This window comes from Rhipicephalus microplus, chromosome 3 (assembly GCF_043290135.1).
Source record: "Rhipicephalus microplus isolate Deutch F79 chromosome 3, USDA_Rmic, whole genome shotgun sequence".
Taxonomy (NCBI): domain Eukaryota; kingdom Metazoa; phylum Arthropoda; class Arachnida; order Ixodida; family Ixodidae; genus Rhipicephalus; species Rhipicephalus microplus.
Genome location: NC_134702.1, coordinates 51,184,375 through 51,210,863, shown reverse-complemented (window position 1 = coordinate 51,210,863; position 26,489 = coordinate 51,184,375). Strand labels below are relative to the sequence as shown.

General features: G+C 42.6%; 1 protein-coding gene across 1 annotated transcript; it reads left to right on the top strand.

The window, feature by feature from the left end:
• The first annotated feature begins 1,229 nt into the window (after positions 1–1,229).
• On the top strand, positions 1,230–26,386 carry LOC119174561 (transmembrane protein 120B-A). Its single transcript, XM_037425528.2, has 11 exons — positions 1,230–1,580; positions 8,044–8,276; positions 10,740–10,796; positions 10,888–10,980; positions 11,893–11,982; positions 12,154–12,219; positions 15,145–15,206; positions 16,375–16,467; positions 18,358–18,422; positions 23,245–23,313; positions 23,524–26,386. Exons 1-11 carry the CDS (start codon positions 1,506–1,508, stop codon positions 23,662–23,664), a joined length of 1,044 nt encoding a protein of 347 aa, XP_037281425.2. The 5' UTR covers positions 1,230–1,505; the 3' UTR covers positions 23,665–26,386.
• The last annotated feature ends 103 nt before the right edge of the window (positions 26,387–26,489 follow it).

Sequence of the window (26,489 nt, the reverse complement as noted above, 5' to 3'; positions counted from 1 at the left end):
CAGTGGCCACGCTTTGATCTCTGTTGGTGTTCCAGCAAAGGTAACTATCACCGACTCTGTCGGGATCTTATTTTTGTCAGCGCTACGTGAACAGCGAAAAACTGCCACCGCGCCTGCAGCAGAAAACATCTCTAGAATTTCGAATGGAGACAGGCTCAAGTCTACCCCACGAACAAAACCTTTCACACAGGTCAAGTGAGGAGGAACAAAAGGGCTCACCGGGAGAGAGGCAAACGATGTGCATTTTAGCAGATCTGATACGCAGGCCTGATCAGGGGAACAGCACAGAATGCCTCAACGACCAAACTGTCGCACCTCGGTGATGAGTTGGAAGTGTTCGGTCACCTTCCGTAGCTGTTCCTGGATGTTTTTGAGGTTTTTCATATGAATTGAAGCCCCATTTGTTGGGACCAGAGCCACCGGAATGCTGCTGCGAACGCTGCGCAAGAAAAGATCAATGGGTAAATTATCATTAGTGTGGGATGCCGACCAGGCAGAGTTTGCCTGGCCGGGAGACGCGACAGACATCAGTCAGCTGAGCTCAAGTCAGCACCGCCCGCAATGGCCACACACCCCGGAAGGGTGCACCTAGACGCCGAAGACAGCTAAACAGGAACTCGAAAAAGGGCCAGCAACGTTCAAGGCAGAATTATGCCTGAACTTAGCAAAAGTAGCTCCTATTGAAAACACACTTCTTCGTCTTCATTAGTGAAGCTGAGCGGAAAATCGGTAATAATGGTAGGTGGGTGAAAACTACGGTACGGCCACAATTAAATATAATGAAAACCTATGTATTGACGTCATTTAGGTCCCCACATTTTGTCACTTGAACCGTTAGAAGCTGCGTTCATTACGTCATGTGGAAAACTAAATGTGCTCATGTGTTACACAAAGTCGTTCTGCGACAGAAAAAAGAAGAAATACGCGCATTATCGAACGAATGAAGTTCAAACGATCCTCGTTGCTCTTGCATAGTTATTGTTCCCACCAAACCAACGTTCTGTGCAAGTGAAAGGGCACGTGAAAAAAAAAATTAAGCCCCACATATATTTCGTTGTCCAGAGACATACGATTAATCACGACGCCGTGCGTCACGGGAAAACCTAAGCAACGCGCGAAGCAGCCGCCTTGAATTTCCCGCTCTACAGAACGTCACGAATGACGTTACAGTCGGAGAACGTACGCAATCCAATCCAAGTGTCAAGAGCCAACTTGAGAGTGCAACGAAATCGCAAGCCTGCTACCCGCTTCTACAGGCGACGCAAGGCCAGCGACGAGGCGAGTGGAAGCGAACGCAGTCTGTGTTGTGAGAGGGTGTGATCGAAAAGAGAAGCCGAAGCGACCGAAGTATCGTCGGTTGGAGTGGTTATCGTGACGTTGTCCTCCGTGCGGCCTTTCTGCGGCGTCTTGGTCGTGCCGATTCATCCTTCGCCGACGTGTTGTGAGCTTCGGCGAGCGCTGGCTACACTGCTCGCATTCGTCGCTCATTCCACGCATCCGCTGAGATGAGCGATTCGCTGCCGTTGACCGCCTGCATTGAAGAATGGGATCAGCTCGAGAAGGAATACTGCGACTTAGAGGTGAGTTCTTCGCACGTGGTTCTCCGCTTGTTACGTCGATTAGTTACGTCGCTTGTTACGTCGTTTGCGCTAGCGGACCGCTTGGTGAGAGCTGCTTGTTGCCGTCTGCGATTTTATGGCCCAAGCACGGCCCAAGCACGACCTCCTAGACATTGATTTTGTTTTTGACAAGCGTGTCCTTTGTCATAATGTCATGCTGGGCCCCCATGCGCTGGTTATGCTAGCGTTTCGATGTGTGTCATTCCATCGTGGTCGACGAGATCAAACTTTGTCGTCGGTCGTTAATCCAACGTCCCTAGGCTTTCACTCGGTGAGTCGCCGCTAAGTTCGTTGTCTCAGGGCGTAAGTGTAGCGTAAGGCCGCATTTTTGCGTTGTATCTTCATGTCCTTGTAAAAAAAAAAAAATCACGTGCGAAATTTTGAGAACGCAGTCTTGATAGTGAATATACGTTTGAAAAAAAGATGATGAAGCGTCGCTCGCTTGCATGCTTGACCGTAACACCAATTGCGAACGTTGGCTACAAACAAACCTTGCCTGCTCCCTCTTTCCTCAGCCTCGCCGTGTTTTGTTTCTTTCACGTCCTCTTAATCCCTGCGTGTGAAGCAAAGCACACCGTTATTAGTTGTTCCGGCGAGTTGGCCGTCTCGGCCGATGCGCCGTCGATTCACCCCCAAGGTCGATCGCCGCGTCAGCCAATTCTGTGCGTGTTTTCCTGGCCCTTTTGGCGATCAACTGGCATTATATAAAAAAAAAAGCCTAATAAAAGCACGCAGTCGCCGTCTACACTTACCCCGCGCGTGCACGTTTCTTTCCCACGTGCTCCCCTATCCCCCTTTCCCCGTAGGTAAGCTGCTGATTCAGTGCTTCCAGCGTGGCCATCGCAGTTCAACGTGTACGTTTTTCGAACAGGAAAAAAACTGGCGGGAACGTTCGATGGAGAGAATCCGCCGTCGGTAACAAAATGAAAAACTACGAAGGAAAAGCAGTGTCATTAGTGTCGTGTATTCCGGCCGAGTTTCCGGCGCCTATTCCCCGAAGGGGAACCAGAAAGTTCGGGCCTACGCCATGGAAAGAAAAGGGCTTCTCAGCTTTTTTTTTTTTTTTTATAGACCCGGTTCGAATGTAAGGACTGGAGATTTCCTCTAGAGGTGCGGTTGGCTGCTCAAGCGCGATTCAGCTATGCATGGGCGTACAGCAAGGGAGTGCTGTTGAAAGCTTGTCCCACACCTTGGATTGCCGGTCCTGATGACTGAATTTTGTGTGTGGCTGGGTAAATGGGGTAAAGGAACAAATCATAATAAACTCTCATGTACACTGCTGCAGGAAAACTCGGAGGTCGACTGAAATTGCAGTATGTGAGCCAGTTAGTGAACGGTTTTCATTACACGTAATTTTGAAATGTAAATCATTGCCCGACAAGAAATAAGAGCTCGCAAAACTCGCCTAGCAAGCTTATCTGACCCAGGCTCCCATCTTGACAAGAAAAAGTTTTCTTTGCCTCCCGAGGAAGCTGGCGTACAATTAATGTAACTATGACAGACAACTTCAGGTTGTAATAATAATCTTTAAACGTTGTACAATAGTTCTCGTATATAGGTTGTTGGCCTGTGAATGTATTATGAAACGGGAGCTTGCGTCTGTAGTGAGTGCACTGTGCAGCTAGTAGGCCAGGCAAAGCTAGTTTTCACAAGACCACATGGATGCACCAGCAGCAGTCGTGCTGTTCGGTCTGCTCTTTTATATAAAATAGCACCCAGGAAGAACCAGAACAAAGTAGACACAAAAAAAACTAAAACATGCGGCTCTTACGTTTTGTCCTTGTAAAAACACCTGGGGGATGTTTTTGTGTCAAGGGACTGAAAAAATATTCTCTGCTTGTTTGTTATCTTACCTCCACGCCTGTCTGCAGATAAGTAGGCCTCTTCAGACAAGTGACAGATGCAGCGCATCTGTTGTGTGCAGATAAGAGCTTTCTAGATTTCGTTGCATTGTCGGGGTGACATTGAATACATCATTGCTCTGGTTTGCATGCGTTTATCCAGCCTTCAACAGCCCTCGATGCCAGAAGAGTGAAATAAAGAGCAGCTCAGTATCGCTCCTAGTGCTTGTTAACTTGCTGCCGTTATTAATAGCCCCAGTGTACAAGTAGCAGGTGTGTTTAACTTACTGTCTGTTGTCACTATGCAATAAAACATTGTGCTGCTATCAGGGATTGTCTGCTGGAGTCATGATTTCATGACTTAATACACCCACACTCTTTCACTGACTTAAGCCACAGTAGAGTGCTTCAGCAACTTAAGGCTGCTTGAATTTAATAGTACTAGAAGTTGGTATTCTTATACACGTGTTTCCTCTTGGTCTACAACACACCAAGCTTCCCGGTTTTTTGGTAGTGTCAGTCATTGGAACATGCTCTTTGTAGACTACTGGTTGCCTCCTCCAGTTGAAACTTCACTCTTGTATATTCATATAGCCAATTGAATTTTTCAATGTTTAGTTTCTTATTCAAAGCGGGTAAATATCTTTTCGTTCTTGGAGACCTTTGACAAGAGCATGCCAAACATTTACGTAGTGACATGCGGCAATCCAGCATTGCATAAGCTACAGTGCATTCTGAACTTTCTCAACCTAGGACAGCAGCCCAGCGTGTTATGGGGCTATGTAGCGGAGTTCAAGATTGTGAGGGTCATCTTGGCCATAGCATCTGCATTTTGATGGTGAACACTATTTCGAACCAATCTCTTACTATGCAGTCTATAGGTGATACACAAACGACTACTTCTACTGTAACATCATCAAATCTAGCCTAAAAAATATAAGAAAATGTTTTGTACTGTAGGATTTCTTCCTAGTAAGGAAAGGCGTCGCAGCAGTAGCAATGAAAATAATTTTTTTTATTTGTAGTGTCGCGGGACTTCATCACACATTGCTCGAAAAGCTAGTTAATGGGCAGGTTATTTTTACAGTTGACATACATGAAATCGAAGTACAAAGTATATCAGAATGCTTGTTTACTGGTTTTCAGCACATTTTGACGCTTAATTTGTTCTTGTGTAAAGTGATTTGCTTTTCATGTAATCATTCCTTTGTTCAGTGTCATATTGTTTGTGCCATGTGGTTATGCTATGGGCAGGCTCTAAGCTTTAGAGCCTCTGTTATGCCAGATTGCTGCCCTTCTTGTTTGTCCCGGTTGTGAATACTTTAGCAGAATAGCATTATTAAATGCCGAAAGCATATCCCCAAGTGGAAAAACGGCCTGTTTTTGAATCCGTTGATACAACTTAGCATGAACCATCTGAGAACTGCAGCCCCCCAAAAAAAAGGGACATGGAAATTTGACACATGAGGCATGTGTGATTATTAGGGAATACTTGTGATTCTCAGCAAACAAAGGATTGTTGACTTATAATTTATTCCTCTGCTTCGTAATTTAACGTAGTCTCACTCGCCACGGTGGTCTAGTGGCTAATGCACTTGGCTGCTGACCCGCTGGTCGCGTGATCGAAGCTCGGCTGTGGCGGCTGCGTTTTCAATGAAGGCCAAAATGCTTGAGACCAGTGTGCTTAAATTTAGGTACAAGTTAAAGAACCTCAAGTGGTCGAAATTTATGGAGCCCTCCACTACGGCACCTCTCATAATCACGTGGTGGTTTTGAGTTGTTATACACGAATAATTATTATTAAATAAATGTGGTATATGCACATAAAATTATTAAACTTCACTAATTTGTACACACACTATTTCGCTCTCAAAGTTCTGTCATGATGTTGATGTAGCCTTCATTCGTCGGTAGCTGACCTTGACACATAGCTACCCTGTTGTATTTCACAGAATTTAATTACATGAGCCGCTGCTATTATTGGATTGGAGCAGTTGAACTGGACTGCTCGATGGAGTCTGAGGTATTAGTGATTTTTAGGAAAGCCGAGATGAGCACCGAGATGCTGTGATAGAGAGAGAAAGAGGGGAAAAAAAAAAAAGCTGAGCTTCTGTCGTATTTTCCGTCTCACCTTATCTTTCCTAAATGCCTCTGTGATTAGTGTCACCAGCTGTTCAATACCTTTGCAGTTTTATTCTTGTCGTCATGATTTCACCTTTGTTTCTATGTTTATGCACCTCCAGAATTTGTCTGAGAGCAATTTGCTGTGATGAATTTCACTATGTACATTGTAAGCCTACCTATCAAGGAGAATCTTCCATGCCATTTTTTTTTTTAATGTTGATTATATGTTGCTTAAGGAAACATGTGATTCTAGAAAAAGAGTGTTATTAATTTTCGCCTGGAACAATGAAATTTTCACTGTATATATGTGTGTGTGTGTGCGTGTGTGTGTGTGTGTATATATACTTTCATGCCGATTTCAAATATGTAATTAGTTCTACAGTGAGTTGCACAGTTTTCATTTTGTGCCATGACAATGTGTAAAGTATAGTTCGTTTTTGACCAACTTCTTGTGCCACTAAACATTTATAGTTCTGAGCCATTAATGGCTCATATTACTCCACATGAACTGTAGAATGCAAATAACCATCAAGAAAGTGAATATAAGACATTTTAATGATCAAGAAAAGTTGTGATATAATAATTCTTATTTTTCTCAGCCCATACTAATTGCTTTCTCAAGATACATAATAATTCTACAGGCAAGATCAAGTTGTAAAAAAGATACTTGCATCCTTCACATGTTAAGGCATATGTTGGGCCGAATTTCATCCTGATATGGGTAACAAAATTACCAATAACGTGATGTCTAAACTCGGGAAGTTGCCCAAAAATGAATTTAAAAAAAAAAAGATGCATTTTGAAAGTATAAGTCAAATCGCACTTATTTGACAAAGATATGTTTTTAAAACTATTTCTTTCATCATTAGCGCTTGGCAATCATCGTTATTTTGAGCATCTGGCTTTAGTGAACTCCTTATGTGAAACGCAATGGCAAGCAGCCAGGTGACAATTTCCAGTGCACTCGAGACAGTGAACCGTTTTTAGTGTTTAGTAGCCACCTTGCACTCTGCAAAAGCGATTTTAACCTACTTTGAGTTGAGTTACGATACTCTTTTTTTTGTTGTTGTTGTTGTTGTTGTTGTGAGAGTAGAGACATCAAATAAAAAATATACGTAGTTTAAAAAAAAAAGGCATTTTTCGACTTGTCTCGTCTTCATTGATAGCCATGTAAATGCCAACATTCAGGCCCACTATGTAGCATTGTAACTATGCTCGAGACTACTTGACATGTCCATAGCACAAGAAAAAAAAGATTTATAAAGCAATTGTGCAATTTCAAAGCCAGCTGGCTATATGCCCAATGTCTCATCATTCAGTCAAACGTAACAGAATGTGTCATTTTATTTTGAGTAAAATTTTATGCACCTGAAGCAGCTCAGCTACTTCGTAGGGTTTCTGAACGCAGTACATCTGGCAAACGAAAAGAAAAGTGTATTGATGGGCCAACCCGTCCCCCATTCTATAGCTTTTGTAGCCCTACTTTAACACTGCTCTCGGATCGGGCAGTTCTTCGTTTTATTTTTTGCCCGCTTGCTCTCCAGCACAAAGTACAAATGATCATGGGCCCAGATGCTGTGCAAGAGAAAGCGACATTTGCTTCGAAGAGCTTCTTATACAGTTTTAGAATGCGGGTCGATTGCATTAGTCTGCATGGGGTCTAGTCACTACGGGACTTTTTCCGAAAGGCGTATAAGGTGTGTTAAATGGAAAGGGACACCCAAGGAAAGAAATCATCTTAACCTTCTTACTAGGTTTCCCGCTTTCAGTACCAAAAAGAAAAGCCACTCTTGATATTATGGTTGCTTAATTCGCTTTGCGATGCTAAACCTGATAAATGACCCGTGTTGTTTTAACCACCCTGTGAATTACAACAGGCTCAGAAAGTGAGAGTTGGTTTGCACTGTCTTGTTTCTATACCAATTTGCTACTACAACATTGTGTACCAATAAACCAGCATAGACTGCTTTCACCAGTGAAGATGGGATCTGTTGAGTTTTCTAAAACAATCAGAGGAAGAATTCAGCAAGTTTCAGTAATTTTTACTAAGCTAGGATAGAGAGCCCTATATGAAACAAGCCTTAAGGACGAAAAACGTTATAACTCTTGACATTACACTTGCATTTGCTGTTGGGATACTTAAAGCAAAATTTTTAGAAATGAAACTTTCACTGTGGCAATGCTTCATTAGGCTGTATGTACTTGTCTCTTGGGTGTTTTTATAATTGTTATAATGTCATGAGGAAAATCGCACCGCTATAGACAAAAGCGTGTTGTGAGGGGAGGAAGAAATGTCCCTTAGCCACAGGCTAGCGATCCCAGCGATGCCACTTTTGTTTTGGACTTGATTCTGTTGAGCAGTGAACTTGCGATAAGGTCAGAAGCTGATTCTTAACTTTTTGCCTCGTTTTATCATCGTTACCTATTCATCTCATTCACGCATTTCGCAACCTTTGCAGAAGTCGTATCGTCAGTACATGGTGCTGACCGGAGAGGTGCAGCGGTCCCAGGACGAGTGCCTCAAAGGCCTTCGGCACCACCGGTACCGGTCGTCGCAGATCCTCGAGTCACTGAGCAAGATCCAGCCAGCCAGCGACGATGACAAGGCGCAGAAAGCACAGTTGCTGCAAAAGCTGGATGCCAAGCGGAATCACCTGGACGACATGGCCCAGGACTTGCCACGTTCTAATGGGTAATTTTGCTTTGCGTTTTAATCCCAAAGTAATCTCGTGTAAATGTTCCATGTTGTGTTTTCATATCTTTCAGTCAAAATGACTTCGAGAGGTAGGTAGTGATTTGACTTGCTTTAACCTTGCCTATTTAGCCCCGCGTCTTGCGTGTCTTTTTCTAAACGGGAAAAACAAGATGCTGCCTTGCACATAAAAAATTCTGTTATAGCTAATTCAGAGTCCTCAGAACAGTGCATATATTCATAGGTTTGTCAGTAATCTAAGTATTAGAAATACGAAGTCCTACCTTCTTCGAATATTACAGTCAAGCCCACTTATAGTGGTACCGGTTTTGACAATACAGCTAAACCCCTTTATAAGAGGCGTGCTCTGAGCAGGAATTCTAGTTTTTTTATATGAGACGTCTTTTATAAGCAGGGTACCTCGTCAGCATTTTCTTATCAATCCATATTTTACCATAGGCACGTTGGTGTCTCTTAATTTATACCCATTTGTCTCCTATATCAGTGCCTCGTATAAAGGGGTTCGACTATATATTACTTTGAACAATGAGAGGCTGCTGCACTGTCAATTTTTGTATGTGAATCACCCTCTTACAGCGATGCCCGCATGCCGTATTATTGGTTATAACAATGATTGTGGCCATCGGGGTCTGTTCCAAAAGGTAATGAAATGCGAAATTCTTCAGAAGAAAGAAAAGAATGACAAATTTAATTTGCAGAACCTCCGCCCACAAACCCAGCATCTCCCAGGTCCCCTTTGTATTTGGGGTACACTTCACTGCATAGCGATGTGCCACTGCAGCAAAGCTGATTTTTAAAATCTGTTCTAGCGTGGGAGCAGCTTTGGCTACTGTTAATGCACTATCGAAAAGGCGGCTTGAGTAAGAATTTCAGATTTTTCATTGAATCAGGCATCGTACATTGGCTCTATAGGGCTTCTGGCAATCCCATGAAAGCGTCCAAATTTTCAAGAAACTCCAAAAAAATGAACAGCTTTGTCATCTTATCATTGATGTCTATTGGGACATCCCATTCGATATAGTTTTTTTGTAACAGGGGTCCCCCCCCTTCTTTTTTGTGCACTTTCTTTATAGCAATTGTTGGTGATAACTACAAAGATTTTGTGGCACTTCAGTGTTGTTACAAGTGGGTTGACTGTACTGCATCATTTTATAGGGGGCTTCTTAACGTGAAGACTTACTGTAGAATACGGTGCAAGAAAGTCTCCGAGGTTTATAGAGCAACACAACACTGTGCCTTCGTTTTTCATGGTCTTATCAATGTGGGCTTCATAATTTTTCATAAACATTCCATTTTATGTTGCTATCATGATTCTATTTCTAAAAATGGTTATTTAGCCAGCATCTGCTTATGTGGTAAGCGGACATATGAAATATTTCTGCTGTCCACTGCTTTAATAAATAGCTTTGTTGCGATCACAACTGGTTGCGTCCTGCCACGAGTGCAAAGCTACTGCAACGTCAGAAATGTTTGGGAAAAAGACTGAGCAATGTTATATGTGCTCTTCAGATTTCTTAATTTTCGGTTGGTTTTCTTTAAGAAAAACATTTTCTGAGGTAGTATCCCGGTGGTATAAGATTATTAGGTCATTACCCCTCATATTTCAACACCTTTGGAGAAGTTTGAACTGAAGATAAGTCTAACTATGCTTTGTCTGGGGAACTAAGGTGCTGATTAAATTTACCGCATTTGTTGTTGCATACATGAAGCAAGCAGGGCCAATGCTTGCTTCATACATCCATGTCATCCTGGCATTTTCATACACAAACCCTAATGTCATCTGAAACTTCTTGTAGTAATAGCATCAATAGTGCTGACGCATCACTACTGCTTCTATTTGTAAACTTTGTGATTACATCATGCAGAACTGCTGCAGCAAACGTAACTAACTTTGCACCCCGGGTATGTTCACGATGTGCTTTTGATGGCCTGGACCTGGTGTTCTCTTTTATTGCAGGCTAGTATATGATCTTTACATACTCAAGTTTCTTCCACAGTCTGGCTCCAGTTCTAACATGAACACTTAGCTAATACGAGCTCATAGCACTATCATCGTAAGGTATCTTGATGAATTGGTTCACAGGTTTCTCACTGTCATTTTTTAAGTTGGCATTGCAAAGTTGACAGCAATTGAATCCTTTGATTCAAACAGCTTCACAACAATGACAAAAGAGCACCAGAAAGCCCACTCTATGACTGTTCTGCTACATTTTTTAGGCGTTCTAGTGACATCGCAACAGGCTTTGTGCGATTATCAAATTGAAACAAGAAATGGTCGCGGTGAACAAGGCGTGTTTTCCACTGCCAGCTGAAGTTGAGCTGCTCTAAGTGAAGCCTTATTGGACAGTTGGTGAAAATTAAGAAATAGACTAAAAAGTTAACCTTTATATTCTTTGAGTCCTTCCTATGATGACTCTCACCTGTCTTTTCCTCTTTCTGCAGTATTTACTTGCAGATTGTGCTTGGAAGCGTCAACCTTTTCCTCAGGGATACAGAAAAGTAAGTTGGTGCATACAGTGAATGCCATCTTGGGCTGTGCTCATTCACAAGCGCTTCTTACATGTGACCTTTGCTGTTCGCTTTGCTTTAGGTATCGGTACAAGGACGAATACGAGAGGTTCAAGCTGAAAGTCACCATGTTAATTCTGGTCGTGTCTATATTGTGCATATTAATGAACTACAGGTTAGTAATTCTATCATTTTTATTTATTGTTTACTTCTCGATTGCTTGAACAAGGACAGGCCGTGGCAAAAAAATTTAAGCCACGATGTTCTATCAGGGTTGTGTTGCTCAAAGTTTAGCAAGTCTTCTTATCTTTACTACATAGTATTCTATCTGCCATTGTAACCTCAAATGAATAGTGCTGCCATTGTACAGTGCTCGAGGACACCGTTTACATTCCTGGCATCAGCGTCCGCATTCTTGTGGGGGTCAAAAGCACAGACAATTATAAATAAACCTAAATGGAAGTGGAAGCAAAAATCAGCTCCACTGCAATGCAAAGGCGTTATGTGGTGAAGCATGAAAAATAAGAGTTGTTTTGTAGAACAGTCTGCCTCAAAAAAATGGATTTTATTTTTTTATTTTTAAGGATGGGTTTTGTGGATGCTGTGAAATCTCTTCGCTAAATGCCATGTAAGAACCATTGTAATATAGACTTGCGTGCTAACATCCAGGTTCTCGTTAAAAAACTCTAGGTGGCTGAAATTTCTGGAACCCTCCAGCATGTCCAATAATCTTTTAGTAATTTTGAGATGTAAGTCTCCAACAGTTATTATTATTATTGATATTACTTTTTATTATTATGACACCATGATCGTACCACTGTCCGACATAACCACACCCAGCCCTTGTTTTTAAAGTCTCTGGGCTTTGTATAGAGTTTGTTACAAAAGCTGTACTTCAAAAGAAAACTTTTTTTTTAAATTTTAGTGTGGGCAGCATTTTCTTTTTGTTACACAGTGTGTGAGATTTTAGTTCTCTGCAGATTACTATTGTAGGTGCTGCATTAAATTTAATTGTGTTTAATTTTATGATGGGCTGCTGAGTTATTGCAATAATTAAAGATGACCCGACGTTTCTCGATGCTTTCAGGGCATGTGATGCCATCCTGCACTTTCTTCTTGTCTGGTACTACTGCACACTCACAATACGAGAAAGCATTCTGGCAGTCAACGGTTCAAAGTAAGTTGAATAGATTCGTAAGTGTCCATGTGCGCTTGCTTGGAAACAGCACTACTTGAAACGTACTTAGCTTGATCGGAAGGTTCTTTAAAAAAAAAATGAGAGTTCAATTTTTTAACACTTGTCCTTTCTTCCTTTGTCTGACTTTTTTTTCTTGTATTCTCATTGCAGAATAAAAGGATGGTGGAGGCTACACCACTTCATAACAACCGCACAAGCTGGGATCATTATTGTCTGGTACGATTCATAAGTTCTTGTTTAGACATTCCAACACCACAGGCTTTTGGCAAAGCAGTTCTGTGGGAAGAACCCATGAGCTGGAGGAACATGAGCTTTAACTTGATCTTCATTTCGGATCTATAGAATGTACAGATAACGAAACGCAGACAAAACTCCACATGAAGCCTTAATGAGGTCTGTGTCCCCCTTTTTTTTTTTTTACAACAAACACATGATGGATAAACTCAAAAGTGCGATGCACAAACAGGTTAATGCAAAAAAAAACTATGTGAATAAAACACATGACCGAACATAAATAAATGAAAAGAAACGTGTTGGTGCAGCTTTCAGAAAAAAAAAATAGTTCTAAATTATTAAACAGTTTCTGTAAATACAGGAGCAAGATTTATTTCTAAACTGAGTGTGAGAAAGCAAATTATCGTATTACAATAACTTGGAATCAGCACTGCATGTATTAAAACAAGAATGATTGCTATAAGTTCATCTAAACTAAAGTAATGGTACACTGTACATTTGCAAGAGTAAGCGATGTAAGGCTGGGTCAAACTGCAATCAAGCTGCGAATGTTCAACATTCCCAGCTCGATCGGAGTTGGACCCAGCTAAAAAACAAGCTGCAACGGCAGCTATGGTACCACTAATGCTTTTAACTACTTTTCACTTACGCGTGCCATACCCTTATTGAATGATATTACAGCAAAAGCTGTTACGAGATGACAACACGGGTCACGTGTGGCACCGTAGCTGTCAGCCGCCGCCAGTGTTCATAACCACTTTCGCACGGAATAAGAAAAATAAAAACTCGATAAATAAAAAACACCGAGGACACAGTGGGATTCGAACCTAGGTCCCCTAGGTGCCAGCCCAGTATTCTACCTACTAAGCCAAGCCGCTGCTTGGAACTCGTTTGCGAGTTCGCCTTGAGCAGGCTTGATGTCTGGAAAATAATCGCGTTAATAGGAGTAATGAAGTGTTTTAGAAGAGCAAAGGAAGAACCAGGCGTCGAACAATGCGAATTGCATGATTAGGTCGTCCAATGACCCATTACAAAAGCTTGTTCTTGATCACCTATTTGGCGCAAACCCACTTCAGGCTTAGTTCTTCATCATCGGCCACTGCATAAAAAATTTGCACAAAATTCCTTGCACGTGTTTAGCGGATACCATGCTTCTCTGAAGAATGACAAAGGATAGCATAGTGAATGCCGACCTACTACAGCGAAGTTATGATTATATATGCCGTGCTGGGTACCCAGCAAGTGTGCTTGTAGCAATTACCCAAAGAGTGTTTAGAAAAGGCTCTGAAAGGCCGCTCTTCCAGCTTTCGCTGTGACTGTGCTGCGCGTTCCGCGCAGGCCAGGCGGATTTCTTGTGAACAGCATCGCCCTGTTGTGCTGTCACGGTAAATTTGGCAAGCGCCTTAGCCATTTCACTGATGATGCTCATCTGACCTATTTGGTCCCATGATTCATGCATTCCCTTCTTTTTTCTTTCTTCTATTTTATCAGCTAAGTGATGCTGTTGTTTTAAGTTTTGTTCATTATGTCATTGTTATGCCAACTCGGTAGTAACTGTAAATTGCACAATTTGTTCCCTGTGCTTGCATTCGATATGTCTAACACACTGTTGCATTTCTTTTTTTGTGTTGCAAGCATGCTTGTTCATCATCTTTTATAATCTAAAGGTACATATGACTGCTTTTGTACTTACACATGTTTTGCTGCACTTGCTATTGCTTTTAATGTTAATCCAATTTGTTCTTACTTTGTATCGACCCCGCTTACACAATGCCTCTACAAGGCCTGTTAGGTATTGGTAAATAAATCAAAAAATAAATTATGGTGCCACAACTGTACAAACTGCATTACTACTGGGATATCCTGAACACCTTGCCAGGGCTGGGCAGTATCACGATACAAAAGTATTGCGATAGTATCTTCAAGATACTTTCATGTATATGTATCTCTGTATCCCAGTAGTGAAATACTCTGACAATGTATCAATTGTTTCGTGTTTTTAGGCAGGAAGAGGATACCTCGTTACTTTTTTTTTTTTTTGTCGGAAAAGAGCTGACATGTTTATCAGTAGTACGTGTCAGGCAAGAGCACGAGCATTCCCAAAGTAAAAAATATTGCAGTTACTGCATTTAGGGAAACATCACTATGTTTGCAAAAGTATCTCCAGAATATCCTGTTAAGTATCTCAGTATCTCTATTTCAGGCTTCCAGCTTGTGTATTTCGACATCTTTATTTCGAATACTTTTCCAGGTATCTCTACCCAACCCTGCTTCTCGCCAATGCTAGCATATAATAACCCCTGCATTCACTTGTCACTGTTACTAACATGTTTCTAGCCTATAGCTTCATCCCCACACAGGTATAAAAACCCAAATAAATAAATGTTCATAACGTTTTGAAATTAAACTCGGTGGGATAATAGTACATATAGTATTGTGTGTATTATGTACCACATGCATGTCGCTGTGTTGTGCAGTGAATGCTTGTTTGGTGCCAAAGGCCTAGTCAGGTGATGCTTCTTGTGAAGTCACCTTTCGCCACAAGCACCTTGACAATCTTGTATTGTTGCACTAGAAATAAATCAATTAATTAAATTAAGTAGTCCAACTGGAAAGCTTTTAATTGCTCCAGAAATACTACTCTAAAATTTATTTGTTAGTTCTGTTATTACAAGATTTATGTAGAGATTTTCATCAGAGTGACTGCATTTGCTGCTTGATGTCCTTTTTAAACACTGGCTGTCATGTAGCCCGCAACTTTTTTTTTATTTAACGTAGTCTGGCAGCCTGGTTAAAATAAGTCTGTTTGGTATACCTTACACAAAATGTACTGAAAGTTGATTTGAGCTCAGCTACTGCACATCATTACCTGTACCAGCCAGCACTTAAGCTTGCATTAATTTCCAGGCCTGACGGTGTTATATATGGAATGTTCCGAAGACAGTTCACATGGTACGTCTGCTTCATAAGTAAGTGGCCCGCTCAATTTCCCTGTTCTATCCTGCATTGTTGCGATTTTTGCTTTCCTGCAGACCGAGTAGGTCAAAAGTGATAGTTGAAATAGGAGTGATGGTGGATCCAGCATTTTGACGAGTCCTATTTTCCGACTGAAACATTGGCTTTGGCAACATTCATTGTTGGAGCGTTGTTTAGACGTGCTGTGTATCTAAATGTAGAAATATTTCAGCGCAGTCGGTTCAGGCTACCCTTTTATTGGCTTGCTATATTCGAGGAAATTACAGTTTTTCGCAGTGGGTTACAGCCTTGTGGATATTCTTTTAGTGCATCTCGCACGAGAATATTTATTCGAAATCACATACTGCTTTTGCCATACCTTTCTGGTTTCCCCACCATCTGTGACAACTGCATCGAGCGGTTACTGAAAGCTTAAAAACTGGGTTCACTGTGAATGTTTCACTGTGCTTGCTTTCCTATATGTGAATGAGAAGAATCGTATCCTTCTGTTGAAATGATGTGATTTGTAAAATGCAAGAACACCCATGTTTTCAGGTTTAAAAAAGCTATAGGGCGCACAATGAAGAACCCCAAGCAGCCAATTTAATCTGGGGGTCCCCTTCTATTGTGTTCCTCATCATGGTATTGTAGCTTTCGTGTGCAAGACCTCTAAACATTTAGAGATTGCTATCTGCAAAACCGCCGTAGCTATTTCTTCGGAAACACTGACATTTATCTTTGAAGTTGTAACTGTACTGCCAAACGGACTTATTGGTAAACTACAAAAGCTAATCCAGAAAACTGAACCTTGAATCAGTGCCACAGGGACAGTAACAATTTATGATTATTATGTAGCAGTAGGACTAGGAATGGTAGTGTTGCTGATAAAGCAAAAAATAAAAACTTGGAACACGTTTATTCTTTATCTTTCCGGAATATTTGATGAATGCTTTTTGTTGACAGTGGGGGGGGGGGGGGGGGGAGCTCTTATAGTAATCTGCAATTGTGAATTGCGGTTGTTGGGTTTCGATAGTTGATAATTTACTCTCTTGTGTGCATTGCACCACTTTTAGGTACCTTGATACCCAAAAATATAGATCACTCGTACTCTGGCATCTCTATTAAGTTGACACGTTTTCTCTTTTGTCATAACTTATCAATCGTGCCTTCTTTGTGGGGCAGGTATAATCCAGTTCTGGCAGTTTTACTACCAACAAGGATGCTTGTACAGACTTAGAGCTCTGGGTGAAAGCCACAACATGGACATCACAATTAGTGAGTGCTTGGTTCTATCAGACTGCATGACTGCTCTGTGACAAAGCAGTTGTCCAGTGAACAGAAGTTTGTTGTTTGAAGTTCTCACTTTTCAATTGTTCATATGTGTGTACGAAAGCAGCAGCTCTCAGAGTAATATACAGTAATGTTTGTTTCTCTCTAAAGCAAAAAAAAGAACTAGCTGACTGCACGCTGCATCAGTAGGAAATCACCCATTTTGACGCAAGGACCGTATTAAAGCCATGCATGTGTCTGGGGTGTTAGGGCTCTTCATAAATAATGCTAATTAGAATTAGATGTATCCTAGCGTTTCGATGCATACAATGGTGTTGCAGCGGCAGTTTTCACTCTAGGTAACTATTAGGCTTTTAACAAAACCATGCGTGTTAAACCAAAGACGTTTGTTGATCTAAACAGCTGGAAGCAACCAAAACTTATTGACTTGCCAAAATTGATCCTCCATTGTCTGTATGCAGTGCTTGCAGACTGCAGTTTTGAAGTCGTGGCAGTAGTTGCTGTGACCTTTGCAGTACGGTCATCATAGTTCTAAGTACCAATTATATGACTCTAGGGTTGGGCAGCTGCTGCATTTGTCCAAGTAGCCATCAGTAGAGGTTTCGCACCGTCCACACCCCTGTTGATAGCTAATTAGGCTCCTAGCTGACAGAGTGCTCATGCTATTCCACTACTCATGTTTACTAAGGTTGATGATAAATCAAGTATGTGGCTCAACACAGTAGCACTCTCGTGCGGTCCAGCTCTCTGAACTGAGAGGTTTGAATATATGCTGAGGTTATTGTTGGTATGCACTTGATGTCATTCATGAGTAAGGAGTACTAGCGTCGGCGTCGCCATTTTGATAGTCTGCACTGTCGCCGCATGTTCAAAAAACACACCACGCGCGCCGTCTTCAAGATTCGTATAACGACCTGGATCACTAGGGGCCTCTGCAACACGTCCTGCACGCCGACACACGGTTAGCATAGATGGCACATATGAACAGATCTTCAAAATGGTGCGGCAATGGTATTGCCACTTTGCGAATCAAGGCTCAGTGCATACGCCCTATAGATTTTCCATGGCAGCATTCAGCGTGCTGTCATGTAGTTTAGCAACTTTGGTTCGAGTCATACATGTTTGTCAAGCTGTGAGAAGCTGCTTTAAATGGTTTCACTGCTCTCAAGTCTTGCTGCACCAAGTTGAGTGTGGGAGCAATAAAAGGGGCTTTGAACGAAATTTAGTGAAAGCAAAGACAGCACTTGACATGGCGCTATATGCTGAGTTCTTGTTCATTTTATTATGCAGTTCTTCATTAGCACTACTGGCAAATATTGACATTTGGAATGACGACATTATGTAGAATGAGCAGATATAGGGGAATAGGGTAAAGATGGTTGAAGGTGTCATATCTTGAATTTGGTTAATGGGCTTGAGTGTGAAGCTGGCGCCGGCTGAATGCAAATAGTATTGGCAGGTTTTAAATAGCATGTCGAATCTCTTTAGACTGCAAGGGCAAAAAAAGATGATGATGTGCAAAGTTGTGCGAAGTTTAGTGAGATATAAAATTTTACTCTTGCAAGCAGTCACTGTTTGAGGTTATATCCCAGCAGTGGCGGCTGCATTTTGATGGAGGTGAAAATGCTGTAGGCCCATGTGCTCAGATCTGGTTGCACATTAAAAAACCCCAAGTGGTTGAAATTTCCGGGGCCCTCCACTACGGCGTCTCTCATAATCATTATAGGGTTGTTTTGGGACATTAATCCCCGCATATCAATCAAACTGTTTGAGGTTATGGAATACGCACAATCAGAATCGGCAGAGAAAAACGCGTGTTGCTTCTCTTCGGTATTCTCCTTTAGTTTCTATGTATTTTCTCTGCTTTTATTACAGATGGATTTCGGTCTTGGATGTGGCGTGGCCTTTCCTTTCTGCTTCCATTCCTCTATTTTGCATATGTGAGTAAAACTGTTGATCTCCACTGTTATTATTGTTACATGCAATGTTTATTGTCCCTTTGGCACAGTTTGTGTGCTCTTCAGTTTCACTGCAGAGATACAGTGATCCCTCATTATAACAAAGTGTGTGGCACGAAGAAAAAGTTCTCAGTAAGGGGTATTTCGATATAAGCGACCACTTGACACAAGCAAACACAGTCTAGCTTCAATTGCACTACAACTGCAAGTCAGAACGCAACGCAAGTCTGAACACAACTGCAAGTTGAAACACAATGGGTCGACCTATATTTCGGTTTCTACGGTATTTACAGATCGACTAAAGCTATCGCTATTATACGTTACCAGTGTAGGCAATCTAAATCAACATTTGACTTTGAGATCGGGTCCTATTGTGCATCCTCTGACCTAATTGTGAGTTGCAGTGTGTAGTCGTCTGGGCTTTTTGTTGACACATATTTATGAGAACTTTGCGTGAGTCATTTTCAATAATTAGGAGAAAGACTGAATACCACTGTCAAGTCTATCATGGATATGAGGGACTCTTGATGCTTGCACAGTAGGGTAATGACAGCAGTGGCATCGCCCTTGGTGTCGGAGATTCTAATATAAGGGCCTTCAAAAAGCTTTCTTTCTAGAGTCAGTTCTAACTCCATGGTTTTAACAGCCAAGGGAGAGTGTGCATTGCCTCCGAGACTGGAAAATCGTGCACACCTCCAATCTCGGAGACAACTGGCCGCTGGAGCCCAAGCTTGACTAAGCCAGTGGGAAATTCCACATGGTGGCTTTCAAAATTTAGAGCTGTAGCCTAAAATGAGCTTTAGTCTAAAAAATGTCACTTTTGAGCATAAAGTCCAAAAGATAATTGCGAGAATCTATATTAATGCTACCTAAACATTTATGATGCATTTATGAAGTCTGAAATTTCCATCGTCTGAATTCTTCGTCTGAAAAATCTGTCGGTGACTGTAAACAGCTGAGAGCCTCGGCACTCGCTTAGTACTCGTTACTAGGCAGTCAGCAGTCTTTTATACAGTAAAACCCTGTTAAATCGGACTTCATAGGACCAGAGAGAATGTCCAAATTAACCGAGGGTATGAATTATTGTTAGCACTAACAAAACACATGAAAAATGTCTCCTACAACATCAGACTTCTATTTCTTGAAAAAGTCTGTGATCGCGGTTTGCTTCACAGACGCAGTGTGCTATGAAGTCACAATTTTGCGAAGTTCTTGCAGGTGGCTTAGTCCACGCACATTTTCCAAGGAAAGCATGCATATGTCCTCCAAAACAGCCTACGCATACGCAGCCTCCATCATAGTGTGGCATGGATGCTCGTCAGCATCTGTCCTCGTCAGCCGATTACCCTTTGCCGTCCAAGACTTCAGCGAAGATATCGCTGTCGATCACTGTGCCGGCCACGGCAACATCGCTGTCAATTGCGAAGTAATCGCCCAGGGGCACATTAGATGGCATGATGCTCACATAGCGGCTGTCTTGCTCTTCGCCGGTTTCCTCATCGGCCACCACCCCCGGGTCAGCAGCATCGTGCACGAAGCCGCTATGCCTAAAGCAGTTTGCGACTACTTCAGGCGGTATGATGTTCCACACGTATGTCAGCATGTGCATTGCACTTAGCAGGTTTACTTCGTACAGCTTGCCTGACTCCAAAGCAACATCCGCTCGAGTACCTGCCGTCGATAGCAGCTTTTTACGAACTGTCCATCGGCTGCAGGGAAGCCATTGTGTTCAGAGGCAGGAATAGCAGTACAATGTTCTCGAGCCCGGATACCTTCGTGTGCGCATTACAGTTGTCTAGCACGAACAACACCTTCCGAGCCTTGGCCGCAATGCGCCGGTCAAGCTGACGCAGCCAGGCTTGAAAGAGTTCGGCAGTCATCCAAGCCTTTCTGTTGAACCGGTAGTCGACAGGCAGCTGCTTACTATTCTTAAAAGAGCTTGGCTTCGCAGCCTTCCCGATCACTAGCAGAGACAGTCGCTCTGTGCTGGTCATGTTAGCGGCCAAAAGAACTGTCACGCGCTCTTTACTTCGTTTTCCACCGACACACGGGTCCCCCTTAAACGCGATTGCCTTGTCACGCAGAGCCTTATAGAACAGCGCTGTCTTATCAGCGTTGAAAATGTTGCACGGCTCGTACGTAGAAAGGCGCGCAGATAGTACAGACTGCCTGTCCTGCACAACACTTTTGTCAGCCGCAGCACTTTCACCACACACGTTGCGGAACACCAGCCCATGTTGCTCCTTGAAGCGGTCGCACCAGCCTTCTGATGCATTGAAGGAGTCAATGGTCATGGTCACCACGTACTTCTCTGCTTGTGCGCAGATAAGGGGGCCGCTCAAGGGCAAACGTGCATCGCGTGAAACGGCAATCCAGTGCAACAGCGCTTCTTTTAGCTTGGGATTTGCTGCCGTTCGAAGCCTCTTCCTTTGTTCGCCAAACATGTCCCCGTCATGCGCTTTCATAATCTGCTTTTCGTTCTTCATGTAAGTGCTCAGCATGCTTTTCTTTACATTGAATTTTTTCATCACTTCTTTTTGAGATGCTCCCGCTTGCAACGCCTTCAATATTTTCACCTTCGCAGCCAAATCCTTTGCTTCGTACTTCGCCCTCTTCGCTGCAGGAGTTGGGGCCGCAGGAGATGAAGGGGAAGCCATCTCGCCGTTGCTCGGGTGGTGGTCGCGCGCGCACGCACGATGTAGACAACACAAACACACACAAAAAAACGCATGGTGATAAAAACGAAATAAAAACAGTTGAACTTTTCAAAAAATAGCAAACAGTAAAACTGCAGGCGGCACCGATCATGTACAGATAAATATAATTTAAACGAGAGGTGAACAATCCACGCAAACCTGCTTGACGCGCAAGAAAAAGGAAAGGCAAATCCGTAAGTTGCCTGTTGCTGATGACAGTAGCAATGCCCTGCCTTCCATTTTGGTCATTTAAACCACCATGTGTTTTTTTTTTTTTTTTTTTTTTTTTTTTTGTGCCTTCGAGATTTACAAGTCATGGACGAAGTTTTGAATCTCAGAGGCCGCAATTCGACCCAAAGTTGTTTAGATACGCCGTCAATTTGGCCAGCAGAATCCGCTGCTGCTTCCCCGCCGTGACTCGACCGCGGTCGGTAGTCGAATCAACCGAAGTGCGGCCGCATTTGTCCGAATTAATGAGAGTTCTCAGTCATAGAACAATGTACATTTTGGACAGGATCAGACGCCATGGCCAAAATAACCGAAATTCTGAATGAACAGGGGTCGAATTAACGAGATTTTACTTACTGTCATGGCCTGTTCATTGACGGCGTTAATTTGACACTGCATGCACAAAAGTGTTGCCACCACTCAGCGACGTCTCTGCTTGCCACTTCGTTTGAAGCTAGTGAAGCTCTTTGTGCGCCTTGAGCATTGAGGCTTAATTATAATTCACCTGAGTGGAGATTAGAAAAAATACTTATTAAAATGATATTTCAAGTAAAGTGATTCAAGGATTACTGTATTATCGTAAAAAAGCATGGGCTGCAGCTTATAAGGGGCACGTGTAGTTCCAGCAACCTAGCTCATTGTGGCAGTGGTGCTGCCCAGTGAACTACTGTAAAATCGAAATTCCAAGCAAGCACCCCCACCCATATAAGCCTCCGCCACCTCCAACTTCACTGGCAATTTCAAATGTCAGTGCCGTGCCGGGAAAGCGCCCCCCTTCCACCGCTTTGCGACAATGTGCCTAGGCAACAGTGGCCTGCCACATCCAGTTGACAAAAAGTTTCTGTAGATTTTCTACACATAATCCAATTTTTTTGTGTGGTCTTGCTGGCTGCCATGAACCTAATGCAATCTAATCCTGCTTTGCACTTCAGCCAGATTGCTCTGCGCCATTGGTTGCTTTGTGTTTGCGGTGAGTGGTCAGCCTATGCCCATGCAGTCCTACACAGTGGTGAAGAAAATCAAGGTTATTCGCTGACATTGAGAAAACCGAAAGGACATGCACCAGAAATCTCGACGTTTCAAGCTCGATTGGAAGCGAATACAGGAATAACAGAAGAATTTCGATAATTCGCTGCACCTAATTTACGGGAAGGCAAAACCTTGATGGAAGCTCAGCAACAGCACACCAGTGTTCAGCGAACACACTGACGATGCGCTGTTCAACTACCTTGAGCGCGAAAGAAGTTCAGGACGTTTCGTCAGCAACTGGGTTCTTTTCAAAAAGCCATTGAAGTCGTCAACAGCATGCAGTTGAGCAACTTCGTAGCCTCCAGCTATTACATAAATCGCTGGAAACAGTGCTTCGGTGTTGCAATGCCCCGCGCTAGGAACGAGAGCCAGAAGACGACCAAGGAACATTGGGGGCCAGCAAGTGCCTGCGAAAGTTTTGCCCCCTTCTTGAATTTTGATCCAGTTCTTAGATACTGCACCATCCCCCACTTTTCCGGCGATATTGCTTTTTTTGTGTGTGGGGGTGGGGGGGAAGGGGGGCTTGCTCAGAATTTTTTGGTAGTGTTAGATAGAAAGAGTAACGGTATGAACCCTTCCAAATCATTTTAGAAACGTTAACTGTCTTTAGGGGTGTACAGACCAGTACTTATGGTATCACTGGGTAAATACGTTTGTCAAAGGTTTGATTTTTATGAAGTTGGGGGGGCAGACACACTTAAATATTTACTGGAAGTACAGTGCACATTTAAGAGCTTCAGGAAGCAGAATCCCTAATTCCTCATTACACATAACTCACAGCATTCATGTTGCTTTGGGACAGTGATTGTCATTGTTTAGTCGTTAACTTTGTGTGTTCTGTGTGTTCACAGATGTTCCAGCTGTACAATGCATATACGTTGTATCATCTCAGTCTCCTTTCAGAGTGCACAGAGTGGCAGGTGAGCAAACATTATACATAATTAGTCGCCAACATTTTCCTTGTAGTGCGCTAACATGATATTTTTGTGACCCATTTACTTGTAACTGTCCAAACATTTCCTCCATAATGATGCTTAGTAGATTTAAGCAAAGGGTAGAATATTTGACTTACCGCCATTTTGACTAATGTTTGCTGCTTTTTACCTTCTTTTTCAACACGTCCACCACAGGTTTTCGTGTCAGCAGTAATCTTCTTCATCCTCTTCTTGGGCAACATTGCAACCACGTCGCTTGTCATCTTTCACAAGATCAGCGGTCGCACAATCATTCGCAGGATACAAAAGAAAAGAAGCCATGACCACGTGGAATAGGATGAAGTTAGTCCGAGCTCTGCTGTTCGCCGCAAATGCCACTTGCCCCGTGCCGACGTCTTTGAGAGCGACTGTCGGCTTACTGAGATGTGTGTCTGTGCGGCAAAAGAAATCTAAAACCGGCCTAGTCAGACTGTCCAGGACAAGGCAGCCCTAGTGTTTGTACTTTACGGTGTTTTTTTTTTCTCTCTCGGGCAGGGCAGTAACATAACATGTCGCGTAGTGCTCTTACAAATTATTTTAGGCTACTTTTTTTTCTTTCTTGTGACTTTCGGTTTGTGGCATGATCTCCACTTGGACATCTATTTTAAAGAGTGCTGTTGTTTTCGACGTACTGTGTGTGTACGCCTGGGAAGCCATTCTGGGATCACTTGTCCTCTCATTACTGTTCACCTCACGTTTGACTGTCTTTCTCAATTGCTTTTGTTTGAGTGGAGGTGTATGTTTGATTCCCCTGACGATTATGGGCAAAGTTGTTTTTCTCTTCGACATTTGGGGTTGTTATTTCTCTAGTAGCTTTGTTAAATTGCACAAATAGAGTGCAAAAAAAAATGTGCTGTGCTCAATCCTGGTGTATGGTACAAAAGGCAATATACTTCATCTGTCTACGTGCTTTCTTTTTTATCGTGTTTGGCCTGTGGTTGTTACTTTTTCTCTAGGCTTGTATGGCTTAAACCGTGAAGTGGTCCTAGAAAAGCATGCTGTTTGTAAGCGAGGCTTTCGGTGTGCATTTTTATGGTAAGTGCTGGCTGTCGCTTACTAAGCCATATTGCCAATATTACAAATTGGTTCCGGTTGCAAAAAGTGTTGAGTCTCTCAAGTGTTCAGTCCTATAAGCCACAAAGTGCTGATCGCTCTTGTCGTCAGGCAATACCACGAAAGATGTGTCGTGAAGCTTCCCAGGCCAATGTGCTGCTCATCGGAGTTGCTTATCATGAACAGTTTGTGCCCCAAAGAAAAAGGAAGGAAAAGTAAGATAAGCGTCGCTGCTACTCTTGTCGCACATACGATGTTCTGCAAAAGGACGAACACAACTTCCCAAGTACTCACGGCCATCCTTGTCACGAGTCCTATCTTATGCCAAATTCCATGTCCTGTTATATAGCATACGACGAGTTTGTGCATGCATCGTAACAGCTTTGCTATATAACCAACTATGGTACCGAACAGTGCATGAATCAACTGCTCACACAGTACATTGGGAAGTTCTGCTTTTGTAAGATGTACATGGCCATGTCAGCAACTGCTTCCACGTCGACTGTGGACCTGCAGTCTTCAAATTTCCTGTGTGTCCTTATGATGAACTGTGTATTTCTTGGAACGACTGGGTGCTCTGCCCTTTCAAAGAGATCATTAAAGGTGACATGTATAGAGCCTGCACACGAAAAAAAACTTATAAAAGGTTCAACTTGGAGATGACGAGATGTAGTTGCGTCAGCTCTTGCCACACTTCGCACTTGTCGAGGTCATGCCATGATGCCTTAAGCTTGTAATGCTGCAAATGTGGCAGAGATATATTTTGCCATGACATAAGTATCAGGGATGTCCTTTAAGAGATTACTGTGATGCCCCCTTTTTTTTTTTGCACACTTGAGTCCATATATTGGTTTCTCAAAGCAAATGCACTCAAAGTGCCATGTCCCTACGTGACCTGTCTTCTTTTTTTTGTGCATCAATGTCTCGCATTTTTGCTCACTTTCCGACGTAACTTAAGACTTTCGACGTTTATTGTTTATGCAAGGCCAATTTGTAGAAGTGTTCGTCTAATTCCTCCACCATTACCCTTCCTCCGTGTTGGTGCCTTTGCATTACCTCGACGATCATTTATTTATGTCAATCGCACAAGCCTTCAATTAAGACGCTGACGTCATTAATTTAGACTTTGTTGAAGAGTGCACAGTTCTGACGCACAAATTTTCGCAAGGCTCGCTGTGCACCCGTTCTATCACCCTGCCTACATACTACTTCTTACCGTGTTAAGTCACCCTTGGTACTTGTCATTCATTGTTCCTTGTGTTTATTGAAAGACTGTGGGACTTACAAAAGCACCTAAGAGAAGAGTAACTTATATGCATGGTGTTAAGTGTTCAACAAAAGCCATTCTCGTTAATCTTGTAAGTGAAGGAATGTTTTTAAAATGGGAATAACTTACAAGTGTACAATGGAGGAGTGTTCAGCAAGGCTTTTTATTGTTGCTGTTGCCAGTTCACCGTTCTGCTTGCATATGACAGTGTATTTGTCCATTGTACGTTGTTTACAACATGTCAACACACAGAGCTCGTGGCATTGCACAGGTATACCATTGGCATGTCACATGCAACTTATGCTTCTTCTCTGGCCTTTATTTCCTTGGCCATTGCTGATGAGCTATAACCGGCTCATTGGGCCTGTGTAGTGTATGCTTGTTGTCCTGTTCTAAACGCTGAATTTTAGACAATGAATTTATGGCCAAACCAAAATATTTTCATTTGGATTCCACTGTAGCATACACCCTATGTAAATACCAGAAAACAAAGACCCAAGTATCACTGACTGTACATGTGGACAATTCGAGTAACACCTTACAAGTTTGTCTGAATTTGTTATGAAGCTGGTGTAGTTGTCACTATGAGTCTTATTGCAAGGGTATGCTGACGGGCAAGTGTTCTCACCCAACTATTCCATGATATATGATGGTGACTGTTGTGTGTCCCCAATATCTGATTAAATATTGTCGATCAAACAGGCTCCATTGGTGAATCGTTGCGTTCAGCTAGGACCTTTTCTGCTGAGTCCCTTGTTTGCACTATGTGACACCTTTAAGTGTCTGCCTCTGTGAACGGTGC